The 15673-nt window shown below is 38.1% G+C and overlaps 1 protein-coding gene across 1 annotated transcript in view; it reads right to left on the reverse strand.

The window, feature by feature from the left end:
* Positions 1-709: 709 nt before the first annotated feature.
* The window catches only part of TDRD1 (tudor domain containing 1), a 33530-nt gene continuing 18566 nt past the window's right edge, over positions 710-15673 (reverse strand). Inside the window, 21 exon segments of the mRNA XM_064716917.1 lie at positions 710-2004; positions 2614-2660; positions 2827-3048; positions 3399-3566; positions 3822-3932; positions 4141-4257; positions 4811-5056; positions 5919-6089; positions 6265-6375; positions 7267-7389; positions 8767-9012; positions 9283-9453; positions 9962-10069; positions 10539-10715; positions 11035-11115; positions 12609-12657; positions 12760-12799; positions 13117-13222; positions 13619-13766; positions 13963-14027; positions 15137-15255. Coding sequence (XP_064572987.1) covers positions 1912-2004; positions 2614-2660; positions 2827-3048; positions 3399-3566; positions 3822-3932; positions 4141-4257; positions 4811-5056; positions 5919-6089; positions 6265-6375; positions 7267-7389; positions 8767-9012; positions 9283-9453; positions 9962-10069; positions 10539-10715; positions 11035-11115; positions 12609-12657; positions 12760-12799; positions 13117-13222; positions 13619-13766; positions 13963-14027; positions 15137-15255 — 2719 coding nt within the window. The 3' untranslated portion in view covers positions 710-1911.

Genomic DNA, 15673 nt, shown 5'->3' on the forward strand with positions numbered 1-15673 from the left:
GGTGGGGAACAACGCCAGGAACACCCACATTGCTGTAGGTTACATTGAGGAGGAACACTGGTGTAGCCGCTCCTCCGATAGGTTCCGGACAGCCCGAACTGTCAGCAGCCCTGGAGCACAGCCAGCAGGGCTGGCAGCAGCTCCGAGAACAGACACACAGGCACCCTGCTCACAGCAGCCCAAAGGAGCTGCATTAGCAATCAGGCTTTTAAAATGTTTTTTCTAATGCTTGTTTTTCCACAGAAAACTATTCTTGACGTGGGCAGAAGTACCATATTCACACCTACTACACCTGGAGGAATGATGTAAGGGACCGGTTTTAAAAATTATGTTTTGTTATTATGCTATTATTATTATTCTGTGCCAGTACTAGCAGTTGCACAAAACTGAGCTCTTTCAGTCAAAGAAGAGCTTGCACACCTCCTCCCACCCAAAACCTAAACAATGATCAATAATTTTTGAATTGTACAGGCAAAACACCCCTTGTGTCTACCTCACAGTATGCAGTTAGGAACACACCAACTGCTAAATAATAAATAATTTTAGCCAAACCCAGTAAGCAAAGTATACTCAAGTTCCTCCAACAGTGCTTCATAAATTGCAATTATATGGATAAAAAAAGCCTTGTTGCTTTCAGTGCTAGGTAATTTTTATTAATTTCCTATTACTTCCCTTTTGAAAGTGCTGCCATTCTAGATTTCCAGTTCACTTTTGATGGAGGATGTGAACAAGAGGTGTGGGAGTACTAAATAATCAGTGAGGTGCTTTGCATGAGAGAAAATCCTTGTGCAAGTCACTCTGCTCTCAGGGAGTCAAAGAACACTTGACAAAGCCATAGTCTTGTTCAGAACCAGGGGCACAAACAGAACTCCAGAAATTCAAGTGCAAGCATTCATCTAATTATTAGTTACTGCAAGAACATGATGCAACAAAAACTAAGAGGAAGGAAAAAAAATCTGAGGCAATTTGAGTAATAAAACATTAAGTCAAAAGAAAATATTTGGCAACAATTTTAATATCAAGATTCTTCCAATCTGCAAAAGCCCAAACTTGAAGTATATGTTGTAAGTGGACAAAAAGGCTGACCCTGCAGTTTCAATCAGCAAATGTCTACTCCGTTCCACAAAAAGTAATCTGACATTCCTGAATTAGTCACAAATGACTGCTAATCTCTTAATACTAAAATACTGATAATCTCTTAACAATTTGATTTAGTATTTTTGTCATTGCCGAGACCGGGTCTTTTTTATTATGATGTGAAAACTTGATGGGGTAGAAATCCTGATGATGTAGCTACACATAAAACAGCTTCAATACAATTCACTTCAAAATAACATTCACAGATGCATATTATACAGCATAAGTGTAAAAAAAGAACTGTGCACATTAAAGTGTTTACTGATTTTAGAGAGAACTACCTGTATGCAGTCCAAGACAACATTCAACCTTTAATGATACTGAAATCAAGGTCTAACTTCAGACCAGAAATTAGGCTGAAAGATCAGTAATTAAAGAAGATACAGAGTTTTTCAAGTGATATAAATGGTACCAAAGTTAAGTGAGCCTTACAATTGCAATCATTCCAAATGCAAGTCTGCAGAACAGACTCACAATGTAATGGCCATTCCATAAACTTCTGTGCATTCAACAAGAAAATACAAGCAAAATGTTCAGTGGCACATGGTGGCATAAAACAAGAACAGAACAGAAATTTTAGCCTGCAGGTTTGCAATCCTCCAAGTTACATACTTGTGTCACAGTAACAATCAAGCACACAGATAAATGCAGGTACTTAAACAGCACAGTTTCTACAAAGTGACCCTCATTTTTTAAGCTGATGCTCTTGATCTTCTAAAAAAGGAACTGCAGCAACTTGGTGGACATGAAAATGAAATGGTGCCTGTCAGAGACTTAGTGGTTCAACAGATTTTTCATATCAGCGAATCCATCTGGATTCCCAAACTTGTTTAAAAGGAAGAGTAGGACTTGTTTATGCTTTTCAAGCTGTGGAATAAGCAGAAAGAGTTAGAAGTATACAATTCTGGGGTTTTTTTAATTGCTGATTTCAGATCAGGGTAGATGCTAATATGAGAAACTCAGCTAAATACCATATTAATTCAATAAATAGATTTAGTTCCTTTCTGTTGTAAAGTCTTCTGGAAGGGGAAAAAGCCAACAGAACTGTAGCTGACCTCCCTTTGTCCATGTACATGTATATGTCCCTCCCCCCCCCTTTTTCCCCCTGAAGCAGCTTCCTCAAACTAAATTGATTAAATACTCAAACTAAGATTGAGATTGCCATCCTAAATCAGATAACAGAGAAAAGTGCCACTCCTGAGAATTAAACACTTGAAAAATGAAGTAAGAGCTGTCTGTGGTGCAAAGTACAGACTAATGAAGTCTGCGTGCTCTAAACACCATCCTCCATCAGCTTCAGGCTGCTCTAATTATCACCTTATATAAAAAACCTGAGAACAAGTGTCAGGATACATTTCACTAAAGTTCCATGTTTCAGTAGCTATTATTCCCCCTACTCCCATTTGCTTCCTACACAGGGTTTCTTTTGAATTCTGGAAACATAAAAAAGGAAGTATTGCTTGGAGTAAATCTTACTTGCACTTTTAGTTCTTTGCAGCAGCAGCTGGTCTCACCTTCATTACCTACAAAAACCAAAGTGAATGAGCAAAATACACACACACACATTCCTTCCCTAATTTAAGAGGTGACATGTGGCATTGTCCAGGATTTTTAGAAGGAAAAGTCATTTAGCCACCCCATGTGCTTACAAGAATAAGCAAACTGAAGTAATCAAGCCAAAGTATGTACCTTGATGTTCACTGTGTGAGTTCTCAGCACTGCAGGATGTGACCAAACCCTCCTTTAGCAGTTTGTCAGCTACATTCACATAACCATTGTCCAAGTGCTTCTCCACTGTTACTAAATTAACATTTCCATTAATCCCTTTCACTGTAATTGTGACATGTTGCTTCAATAACAGTTTTTTCAACGTGTCAAGCACTAATGGAGACCACTTAGCTTTCTCTATTCCTGTGGAAAAAGGAAAACCAAGTCTGTTATATAAATAATTCCTTTAAGATATAACTTAAATCATACATATATGCTTTGGAAAATATGATGCTAAATTTTCCTAATATAAATAGCTGAAATTCTAGAGATAATGAACTAAAACCATGCTTTCTAAACCAGCTTTTACTGGTTACTTTTACTTTCTAACCCAGCTTACCAATATATTATTTCAGAATATTGTCATGTTGTTTACTAGTATTAAGGAATGAACACTACCACCAGAACAGGTAAAAAATTATAATGTTCAAGAAAACCAGACAGAGGTTTTTGGGGTGCGGTTTTTTTTGCTTATTTTGGGGTGGTTTTCTTACCTGCAAGTGAACATGTAATAGTCTGAAAAGGCAGCTTTAAATAGGAGTCAGTGATTGGCAGCACCTTTGAAAGGGGTAAAGTTTCTGTGTTGCCATAGTCTCCATACAGAACTTTCACTGCAGACTGGGAAGCTTCCAGAACAACAGCTCTGTACCAATTGCCATTACCTGAAAAGATTGGGGCAAGAATGGTCACGTGTGAAGAATCAGCTTATAAACACAGTTTATCTCGAGAACAAGAAACTGTAGAGTTTTTAAAGAATTTTTAAATACTGTGGCGGATATATTAGAGGCCAATTGACAAGAAGCACAATCAAGAGATCCATAAGCACTTTCAAGCTGGTGTTTTTCCTTTGTCTACAGCAAAAATGCAAGCTGTGTTTTACACTGGCCAAGGAAATGGAAGACAAAGGAATGTCTCACCTGAAAACTGAGCACAACAGGCTTCACCCAGTTTTGGTTGGAAGGGCTGCTTGTTGCAAGATCTGCAATAGTCTTCCAGTGAAATCAGCTCCTTCAAGAGCTTCTTTTGACCTACAGGAAGAAAAACCACATTCACTAACCATGTCTAGGTACAATGAAGTCCATACTTAAGCCTCTTGCTCCCAACTATGACATTTTGTATTTTCCTACTGCCCAAGATACATTTCTGCACGGTTCAGTTCACTACACACAATTTTATTAACTAGCTTGCAACAGTGACTTCTTACTGGCATTAGGAACAATGAACACTTTTTCTTACCTTTTTTTGGGAATGGTACAGCATAGAACAAGTCTGGGCTTACAACTTCAGTTACACAGACAGACATGGTTTCATCTACAGCCAATTCAATTGACTTCCAGTGCCCAAGTGAAGTTGCTAACAGAAATTGTAAGAAAATGCAGTGTTACCACTGTCCTCCAAACATACATATATTTTAAGGAACTGTTATTTTATTTGATATTTATAGTAATTTTTTTTGAATTTCAGACACGACTACATGCCTTCCCTTCAGGAAGACAAATCTAAATCAAGATAAATAATGCTTACTTTGCTGTTCATAAACTGTTGACATATAAAAGTAGCTAAAGTAAAAAACAGCTCAGAAAAAAGAAAAGAAGACCTTGAAAAGCAAACATGAGAAAAGTTTCAGTCATAGAAAACTTCTAATTCTCTGATTCCCACAGAGTCAAACAACATTCATTTAAGACACACAGATTTTTTGACTTTCTCTTTTTGTCTATAATGCCACCTGCAGGACAGTTGGTGTTCAACTAAGAACTGACAATATACCCAAAACTATGCATTGATATCAATTGTAGTTAAACAAGAAAATATCAGTTAAAGGCTGGAATACTGAAAATTCTTAAATCTAAAATTCTTAAATCTAAAATTGTTAAAATCTAAAACTTAACATTCCATTTTTAATTACCTTTCTGGTCCACAGATGTGTTTGGAAAGTCATTTTCATCTTGTAGAACTTCCTTTACAACCAGTTTTTCTTCAGTTAGTATCTCATTGATAACTGTTGGACAATCTGTGGCATTATCAGTAAGCACTACACCTGCCCCATCTTCAGAAAGGGAAGTTACTGTGGCTTGAAGCTCTAAGCCTGAAGTGTACATATGAAATCTTCTTGTAGCTTCTGGATTCCACTTGCTGTTTCCAGGCTTTATACCTGGGAAGTAAGAAACTGTTAAAATATCTCCATTCACTAATATTGACTTTCCTCAACATTATAATTTCCTTTAAAAAAATTTCTTTAGAGCATACCCTGAAATATCAAGACTACTTTTACTACCCTGGGGCAACACATTGTCCTTCATCCTGTTAACTGCTCTCCCTCTTCCTCCTTTCTTCTAAATGCCCACATTTTCTCAGGACACCCAAGTTTCATCTTTTATATTTTATGATTCAGCCAAGTAAATCCTTTCCCTCAGCATAAATAACATTATTAAAACTGGTTTTGGATCAGTATAATCAGGCCTTTTTATCAAAGGAGCAGACAAAACCAAAGTGTTTTAAGGGTGGGTGGGCAGGGGAACAGCACAAGACACTTGAACAAAATGAGGTTTTGAGCTTTTTCCTGTTTCCACACTTTTCATTTTTAAACCAAGCAGACTACACCAGAAAGAAAGTTCTGCAGAATTTTGAGCGGTGTGGAAAAGGAATTTGTAAAACACTGAGAAGCAACAATACAGTGCCAAACTCTTCAGGAGTCAAATGAAAGAACCGAAAAGCCAACTTGCATCACTAAAACAGATTAGCTCCATTGCCTGCAAAAGCTTTGAGAAATAAAGCTGCACAAAAGCACCTTTACTCCTAGGAAGGCAACAACCAAAAACCTGCAAGCTTTACACATGAAGCAGAACTAAACAAGCTCCCTTAAAGCAGTAAGCGAAGTCCACGCAGATCACTCCAGAGAACTGCTCAGAGAAGAGAAAGCAAACGAACAAACCCAAAAGAACAGTTCTGCACAGTATTCCCCAAAGCAGCAAGTCTCTAAATGCAAGAGCTCTTGAAGAGAAAATGAGATTCACCTGAGAGCCAGCATTTAATTGCTTGAAATGGAAGTTTCAGGAAGGAGGGTGAGATCTGTCGGATGCTATCCCATGGTACATCCTCAGTGTTCCCATAGTCCACAAAGCTCACTCGAACTCTTCCATCTGAAGTGACTTTTTGCACCACAGCACGGTACCAGTTACCATCCTCTAATTTTAAAGATTAAAAAAAAATTAGTAATTACTTCACATATTTGCCAAGTCTACCAGCTTTCACTTGTTAGTAAATAAATATAATTCTTTGCTGTCCTCTACTAATGTGAACTATCAGCTGATTTTTCATGCTCACCCTATAAAAACAAAACGATTTTATTCTGTTACTTGCCAGAGTAAAAAGCACAGCAAGGGTCTCCATTCTCAGGCTGCAAAACATCTGGTGGTGTATTCTGACAGTATTCAGACAATGTTTTGTTAAGCGAGTTTAGAGCAAGTAACTCTGAAAATTAGAAAAAAAACAAAGATGAGATCAATGAAATGAGCTGATTTGAACTTTATCAATGCTGTTCACTCTACAGCTTACTTGTAAACCTTCAAATGTACTCCTTGACTACATAAGTCAAGGAACAAACACCCCTCTTTTGAAGAGCTGCCCCTTAGTTTTTGTTTGAATGCCTTTAGCTCCCTCTTCAGCCACTGAATTTTGTCACATTCTTTTTCTAGCATTTAAAACACCAACGGCTATCAGAAGTCTTCATACAGACTTCTGGTAGAGAAACAAGATTACTTTTTAACTAATCCAACAGGAAGTCACATCCCAACAGCTGCATCTTCTCATTTTTGTGTTACAATTATTGTATCTCTTTAAGTTCTTATAAATTATGAGAGCGTACTAGAAGAGAGCTCCAGTAAATACTGTCTTGGCACAGGGAACATGTCTCTTCCTTGCTTTTATTAACAGAATCACTGCATCATGAAGGATGGAAAAGACCCTTCAAGATCATTTAGTCCAACCATCAAGCCAGCACACCACAGTCACCCCACGTACCACATCCAGATGCCTCTTGCACACTCCCAGAGACAATGACTCTACCACATTCCTGAACAACTTATTCCATGCCTGGCCACTCTTCCAGTGAAAAAAAAATTAACCTTTGACTAGGTTATAGTAACTCTTTCACTTTCCTCTACTGCTTATCTTCAACATTATTCAGATTTTAATACCATGACCCAATTTCTTGGTCACTCCACTTGTATTCTCAGATAAAAACCTCAGAGGTAAGCCTTTGTGCTGCAAGCTTACTTGACACAGTAGTTCATTAGAACTATAATAAATGACAAACCAGGAAGCAAACAAACTACCAGAAAGAATTAAACTGAATAAACTTACCATGGCTGTTTGAAATCTGACAGTAGAATTCTCCAGGATTGTACACTGTACACACTATGACACTGAGTGTTTGGTTAAGAGTTACTTTAATCCACTTGCACATTCTTTTGTTCATTGTGTCCTCTAGAGAGGACAGAAAAAAGCACAGAATGAAAAGAAATTAAAGTAATTTTTACAGAAAAAAAACCCCATCCCAAATGCTCATTCACATCCTTGAATTTCTTGTTATAAACTGTCCAACAGACTAATTACTGGTGAGAGCCTCTTTGCAGAGTAAAACCAAGAGAAATATGCCAGTTCTTTAATGTAATTCTTCATTATCAAAAAGAGCAAGCCACAGACAGCAGGGAAGAGTAATTACATACAGAGGTAAAGGCTGGCTGGCAACAGCCTGGGCAAGAGGGGCACTGGGGAACTTTGGCTCCTGGAAACAGGGTAGGGAGCATAGCAAAGGGAAACATCTGTCACCAATCCAAGGAGGAAGAGCAAAAAAGATTACTAGAAAGACTGGTGGCAGAAATTTGCACTGAATATTATACTGAGGTACCTGAAAGAAACTTATTACTTAACACGAGTTGTAGAATGCATCATGGGACACTAAATCATGGCACTGGAGAACACTCTCTGTTTAAAACCTGCATTCAACGGCTCTGGCTCAGCGACAGAAATGACAAAAACATGGGAGGTAACCAATAAACCAAGGAAGTACAAACAGGCCCTTGGTGAGGGCCACAGATCAAAATGTGTTTAGATACAGCCAGGAAAGTTACTTTTTATTCTAATTTTTTGTAAGATTCCTTACTCTTCTGAACCAAGACAAGGAATAATTGTGTCCTAGCCACAAGGCCTCTAGTGAGAAAGATCAAAATAATTTGAACAGAGATTTGACAAAAAGTTTTCAGTACCAATGGATCAGAAGAGAATAACTAGATTTGCCAGACACAGGATGGCAAAAAAAGGAACTTAGCATGCTTCGTAAGAGAGAAGCCAGGAATCTTCTTCAAGATTTCAAAGAAATTTAATGTAACTTTAGCAAAAATCTCTTGGATTGAAGCTTTGGCCACTAAATTCAAACAAGGCAATATAAGCATAGACTTGAAGCTTTATAAGCTACTACAGTCAAATTTTCAAGGACTAAGTATGTGGTCTATGTGTAAAATACAGGACAATGAAGATGACAATAGAGCAAATATTATTTGCACTAATGGATAAGGATGTAGGAATAACCAGGTAATAGCCAGTCATAACCTACTTCAACTGGAAATTTTAAGACTTCTAACAATAGTAAGTACCAACTTCCAAAAGCAGGCAATAACAACTTTGTTAAGTGTGCACACCTGGACACAGACACAGACACACAACTCTTTACAGGTAAGTTGCTATGGATAACCTTTGAACTTGTGAGGGCTGGACTTGATGAGCCAGACTGAAAAGCTCTTAGAGGTAAGAGCTGGAATTCTCTGCACCCACTCTAGAGCAGCAAGATGTGCTCATACTCACCCTTGGCTTGCTCCACATCACTCCCTCTGGCTGCTGGTAAGGCCAAGGTCAGCTCCTCAACTGCAAGGCCTTCCTCAAGGAGAAGGCTTGACACATTTATTACTGGAGTACTTGAGGCATCTGTAAGCTCCACCACGGATTTAGAACTCTCTTTATCCACGACTTTTACTGTCAACACTTTGTCTTTCACCAGTTTTCTCAAGTAGGAAATACATTCTGAGGTCCGTGCTAATGGTGCCTTTACACCTAAAAAGTCACATAGTATGGAAAGGTTCTGAGGTCAGTCCAACTCTCACAATGTGTGGACAGGTACAACAACTGCAAGTACATTCTGAAATATTTGTCACATTTTGTAGATATGCCATGACAGTTAAGAATTCTGGAAATAATGCCTGCCCTACCATTACCTCCATCCTTTCCCATGTTTCCATGTGTGATACTACAGCTGTGGTGGTTATGTAACACCACTTGTTCTCCCCCTATCTAATCTGAAACTGCTTATCATTTACTTCATACCTGCCAGGCTACATCTTATGGCTTGAGCTGGCAAGTCCATTAAGCTTGGAATTATAGGACGAAGTCTGGCCAGTGGAAGAGAGTCAGAATTACCATAATCCACATAGTCCACCAAAACAGTGTCTTCAGAAGCATAAGCTGTAACAGCAGCACGATACCAAAGGTTGTCCTCTAGAAAGGAAGATACAGATGTTTTGTCTGAGAATGAATTTTTTGTTTTGACAGACCAATATAAAAATACACCCATCTCAGTACAGCTTAGGACTACCAGGTGTTGGCTAAAGGAGCATTTTGAGAAGCAGTCTGTGATAGCAGCATCATTCCATACAATCCCATTTCTTCTGTGCTTCTTTTGGGGACTGAAATTTCAAACATATATCTATTTCCAGCCCTGGGGAAATAGTACTTAGCAACATAAAAAATCCCAAACTTTCCATGATCTCTTAATAAACTATTCTAAATAATCTGAATCCAATGTTAAGAGTTTGCCCAATAAAGGGACATTTTAAAATTGGTACTTTACAGATACAATTTTTCAAATCACTACCCAGCATTACCCACAGCTAAAAATCAGAGATAAATAAACTCTACATAAAACATTTCTAAACATAATTACAAATTGTATCTTTTTGGTAATAAATTTAAGTAGCATAACTTAGTATTTTCAGTCCATTTTTACCTGTGAACTGGGCACAGCACACATTGCCAGCAGCAGGACGGAAAGATGGACTACTGGGAATTTTGCCACAGTATTCATTAAGGGATGCTTCAAGCTCAGCAAGTTGACCTGATATTAAAATACATAAGTTTTGGAACATAGCCTATCTTGCAATTATTGCAAAATAATTAAGCTCAAAGCCTGGAAGAACATCTTATAGTCTAATGGAGATTATTTCACATGTTTAACACTGATCTGAGTAGGGCTCTTCACTCATTAACATCCAAGAGAGTCCTCGTGTGTGTCCGAGGAATCACAGCAGCAGTGAACAGACAGGGAAAACCAGGGATGGATTTTTTTCAGCAAATAGAAAGCTGAAGCCTGCCAAGAAGAAACCAAGGAAGACAGCTCTTCCAACAACAGGCAGATGATGAGGTAGGCAGCTTCTTCCCAAAGGACACACTTTGCTACTGATTACCCAGAATTAAAAGGCTGTACATGGGCACAGAAAAAAAATTCATCCTCCTCCAGCCACTCCCTACCAAAGAGAAAAATGCCACACCAGGCATTCTACATCCCATTTCCAACCATCACTTACGGGCACTTTGCATCCGCTGACAAAAAAAGGTGTCTGGACTTTGAATGTGAGAAACCACACCAGAAAATTCATCTCCAATACTTAAAGAGACAAACTTGGTAATTGAATTAATGCAGTGAGAAGAGTCTTCATCCTCAGGTATATTTTTCTCACCTCCCTTTGAATAGTTTTCTGATACTGCACATACAAAAGAAAAAAGGTTGCCAATCAAAAGCTAGTTGACTTTGAAAATATAAACATACTGAAATAGTTTTTTGTTTTAATTGATGCTTTGGACTTCAAAAGCTCCCATCACATTATGAAATTAATGCTCATCTAATAACCACTATACAAATGTTTTATACTATTAAAATGTCTATGAGCTAATGTCAGTAGTGACCTGAAACTCCATTAGCAAAGATTTTTAACTTTGAGGTGATGCTAGTGAGCAGCTAGAACATCATGCAGTACAGGAGGAGCTAAAATTCCCCAAGTTTAGTTTGGCTTGCTTGCTTACCTCTCAGAGAGTCTACTCTGGCATCACGTCCTGAAGCTAAATGAGACTTCATTTCTAAGGGAACTTTATTTAGGCAGTCTTCTAAAATATAGATCAAGAATAAATGATTTAGCACACAAATAGCCATCAGCTAGTTTCACTTCAGAACCATCCTCTGAGCCAGATCTATATTCCTATCACAAGGTATGTTCTACTTATTTGTTCAGCACTTAATGTTTAAAATGCAAAACAAAGGTAATTTCAGAGTAGCTCAACTACTTGAGTTTTCTGAGCACATTCACAGCTCCAAGACTGTCTGACTTCATAAAATGAGAAAAGCAGTAACGACCAACATTTACTTGCAGTCACTAAAGACTGTGAGCTGAAAAACTGATAATGGCTTTTTAGACACAAGGATTCATAACTTACCTCATTATTTACAACACTGAGTATGTAATGATTTAGTCAAGATGTCTTTGTAAATCTTGGTTTCTCAGCTGAATGCATGAAGCAGCATTCCAAACTTTCAATACCATTATTTTCAAATTAAAACCTCAATACAGGTGTTTCAGTTGCTTATAAAGTCTGGAATGAATGCATGAACATTTCAAGAATGCAGTGCCATTTATGTGATCCTCTCTCCAAAAGGGTAGCAGGTTACACATCACTTCCCCACTAGTGTGCTGTGAAGCAACCAAATGTGAAATATGCCCAGCACAATCCTTAATCAGTTGAATTTACAGGGGACTAAAGTGAACCATCCTTTGAGAGGCTGCACAGCATCACATGGAGATAAGCTTCCTGCACAGGAGCAAGTTTAGCAAGCTAGGAACATCAACCACCACATCCCTGAATGTTCCTGTGGGCTGCAGATCAATTAAATGAATTGGTCTTGCCACTACATTGCTCCTGTCTGCAGCCACAGAAAAATGTAAACAACATTTTCCACATGACAAAAGGTGCACCTTGCATGTACTGATCTGCTTCGACAATCAAACCCAGCTCAACTGAAAATCTGAATTCTGACTCCTCAAAGGTCTTGTGCTTGGCTTGGCTCTCACTGAAGCTTGCTAGGTTAGAAATATAAACATGCTGACAGAGTTCTCCAGCTGGATACAGCAATATCCAGTGATTGCTCTTTCTTTGGAATACTTAGTGAGCATGTATGAAATGTAATGAAAGCTGGTAAAATCCTATATGGAACTAGAAACTGGCACTAATTTTTAAAGAGTTAAAAATGCATGAGAAAGAAACAAAATGGTAGCAAATTTTCATGCATCTATTAAAACAGAAAAATAAACAAGATGATCCAGAACACACTAAAGTTAATACAATTCTATTGGAAAAGTAACCTTCCTAAAATTTAAGGTTATTAAGCTTAGCAAGGTATTTCAGGAACTGACATTTTATGGAAAGGTGAAAAAGTAGAATTGGAAAAAAAAAAAAAAGAAGTCAAGGGAGAGGTTGGGAAAGCAACAAGAGGGAGGAGGGCAAAAAAAAAAAAAAGGTTATGTTTTACACGTGTTAGGGAGGGGTGTGAACATAAAAGCCTTAATTTGTGGCGAGGTATTTTACCCACACAACCAAGCACTCACCAGAATCTGGAAGTACAACATCTACAGCAAAACTCAACCTCACTTCCTCCTGCAATATATCAACACCAGTTAGGGAATAGTGCTTTCCTATCAGCTGAGATGATATGAGCACAGCAGATAGTCAAGACATAGTCAAAATTGTATGACATACCTTAACATAAACTCCTGTCTTGGTTTTGCTATGACTTAAACTGTAATCAAAGAAAAATATGTCAGTTTGAAGAACCAAAGACTGACAAGTAGCATTAATAATACAATCTACTTGCACACAGATAAAAAGCTGTGTTCATAGTATGTGATTTTTGCCAACCCTTATTCCTCATGCACTAAAATGCAGAAATACAAATGTGGTAATATGTAATAATGACAGGCATTAGATAATGCAGTGCTAGCTTAAGAATAAGCAACATATTTTACTGTACTAGTGCCTTCCCATGGTCATTTATGTTTAGCAGGAGAGACATTGTTTTTCTGTGAAGATGATTTGGCAGAACTTTTACAAACTTACTTCTGTTTAAGGGGATCACAAACTACTCTATGTGCTGGCCAGTCTTTTTTCTGACAATCTGCAGAGCAATAGTAAGTTTGCAGACACTGTGAGCATCTGAGCTTTCCTAAAACAAACCAAACAAAAAAAGACAAGAGAAGTCTGAGGAAAATACATATTGGAAGGAACAAGAACTGTTTAAATAACTGCTTTACAAAAGAGCTCCCCTGCATACTAACCAGACACAAATAGGTCTTTGTATTGACATACAGCTATCAGACATTGCTGCTCAAATATGCCAAATTCCTTCCACATTTAAGGGAAAAAACCCACCACTTTTGATAAAGAACTGCTCTCTTCTGCTTGTCAGTTCTGTTACTCCAACTATGTTCTGAATAGAATATACTTGTGTCTGAGAGTTAAAAATATTTATGCATTTAAAACCATTTTAAATGCATAATTTCTGGTCTGGTTTCACTGATAGCTGTACTGTGTGTCAGGCTACAGGACAGCAGGCACTTACCAGACAGACCACAACGATGGCAAGTGCCCCCTTTAGGGGGTGGTACTAACAAACTCAAGAAACTCTTATCATAGCAAATAGAAAAAGCACTCTTAGAGGAACACTGCAATTTCTTTGGCTTCCCATTAATCCAATTAGCATGTGATACCTGTGGAAGAAAAACCTGAAGTCATTCTTACTGGAAAAAACCTGCCCATTAGGATAGAAATATTCTAATATACAAAAACATGACAACAAAACGAGACAAAACTTGTAAGTTCTAGAAAGAGAAATACATGCTGATAACTCCTGCTACCTAGAAATGCTCAGAATACTTGGGGCAACTATAAAGTGAAATAACTCACAGTATTTTCTTTATCAGCTGCAGCTATGCAGTTCTCTCTACCAGTTTTGTCTTCCATAGAACTTCCTAGAAGCAGAAGTATTTGCAAAGGGATCTGATTAACAACACCAACACATGCCCATGTTATGGAACATTTGCAGGAAGAAACAAGGCTCTTGGCTACTCCTACTATTCTGCCAGCCCATTTGAGGGAACAGAGATGCTTGGACCTTGACACACTCTGGAAATCACTTGTTTCCATTCCGATATCACATTTACTCAATCATGCAATCATGGTATTATTAAAACAACACTTTCACCTTCTGTGCTTATCACTCAATACTGCCAAACAAAACACTCTGGAACAAGAGACTCTGACTTTCCAGTAAGTGCCTTATAAACCATGTGGTCTTTCCTGTGAGGTTTTCTTTACTAAACAACTCTTAAAAGACATTCATTTAAGCCTGCATATCAATACAGCAGGAACTCTGTTTTGATAACTCATCCACCTACAAAGAATTTGTTTCTGTTCTAGGCTACATATACCACTCAAATCTTGTTCCAGCCTGGCAGGCCTGTCCAAGGTCTCCACTGAGACAACATAAAGCTTTCATGGCCTTTTTTTCCCACCTGGGAGCAAGTGAATCTTGTAAACTCTGCCTGAACTGAAACTCTTGCCTAACACAAAATTTCATGAACTCTCATGTACATAAAGCTAGTTCACATCTCCCAAAATGAAGCCTCTCCCTCTCCCCAACTTGGAGTAAGAGAACATGGATCAGACAGTAGCAAGGCACTTAAGAGGCAAGAAGCATTGCTGAAGGAACTCCAACTCCCATGTATTGGTCCAAATTCCCTGACACCTCAATTATCTTGGTGGGTTTTTTAGATTCTGAGGCATTTCAGCAGGCACAAGTTTGGATAATTAGGAGTTGTATTTACAAGCCATACTCTACTGATGATGTGTATCAATAATAAAGCATATACACAACCACAGAAGAATAAAGTCAAGATACCTCTGTCAAGCTTAGGACAAAGTCTCTCTTACTGCACTTGTGCTGTTGTTAAAACTTTCTGTACTGTTTCTACATTTGTCAAAAATACCCTGTATTCTTTGCTTACAAAATACTGGAGTTTGTTAAATATTTCAGAAACTCAGCCTCAAAACTAAAAGTTTTTCAACAGTAAGTTTGTACCTGTGACCCTGTTGCTTAAATCTGCATCTGCAACTTCCTTATGTTGAAGATTAAGTGGTTCTGCCATCACGTAAAGGTTGACATTAGAGTATGACCAAAGGTGGCTGTGGGCCAGGTAACTGCAAAAGCATGGATGTAAAGATAAATTCAGGCAGGCACACAAATTAAAGTATTTTTGGGTCATATTCTGAAGATATATTTAAGAATTCATTTTGGAAGGCTAATTCTCTACCATCTATTTCTTTTGTTTGCACAGCAAAACACTTTCTGCACTAAAGAACTCAACAATGAATACAGGAGATTAAATTATGAAAATTCCTTTAGAAGAGGAACACACTGACAAATAGGAGCAGCCATCAACACCTGCACACGAAGCTCACTGTGTCACTGGAAGAGACTTCACTGTACTTTTGTTAAAGAAGTCTGTAGTAATAAAAAGCACAGGCTGCACTCCTGGGTTCCTCATGCCCTGAGGGGAACCACTGCCCCAACAGCGGCTGCCTGAGGGGAAGCAAAGCCCGGGACTCTGCCGAAATG

The sequence above is a fragment of the Zonotrichia leucophrys genome, chromosome 6, assembly GCF_028769735.1.
Source record: "Zonotrichia leucophrys gambelii isolate GWCS_2022_RI chromosome 6, RI_Zleu_2.0, whole genome shotgun sequence".
NCBI classification, from domain to species: Eukaryota; Metazoa; Chordata; class Aves; order Passeriformes; family Passerellidae; genus Zonotrichia; species Zonotrichia leucophrys.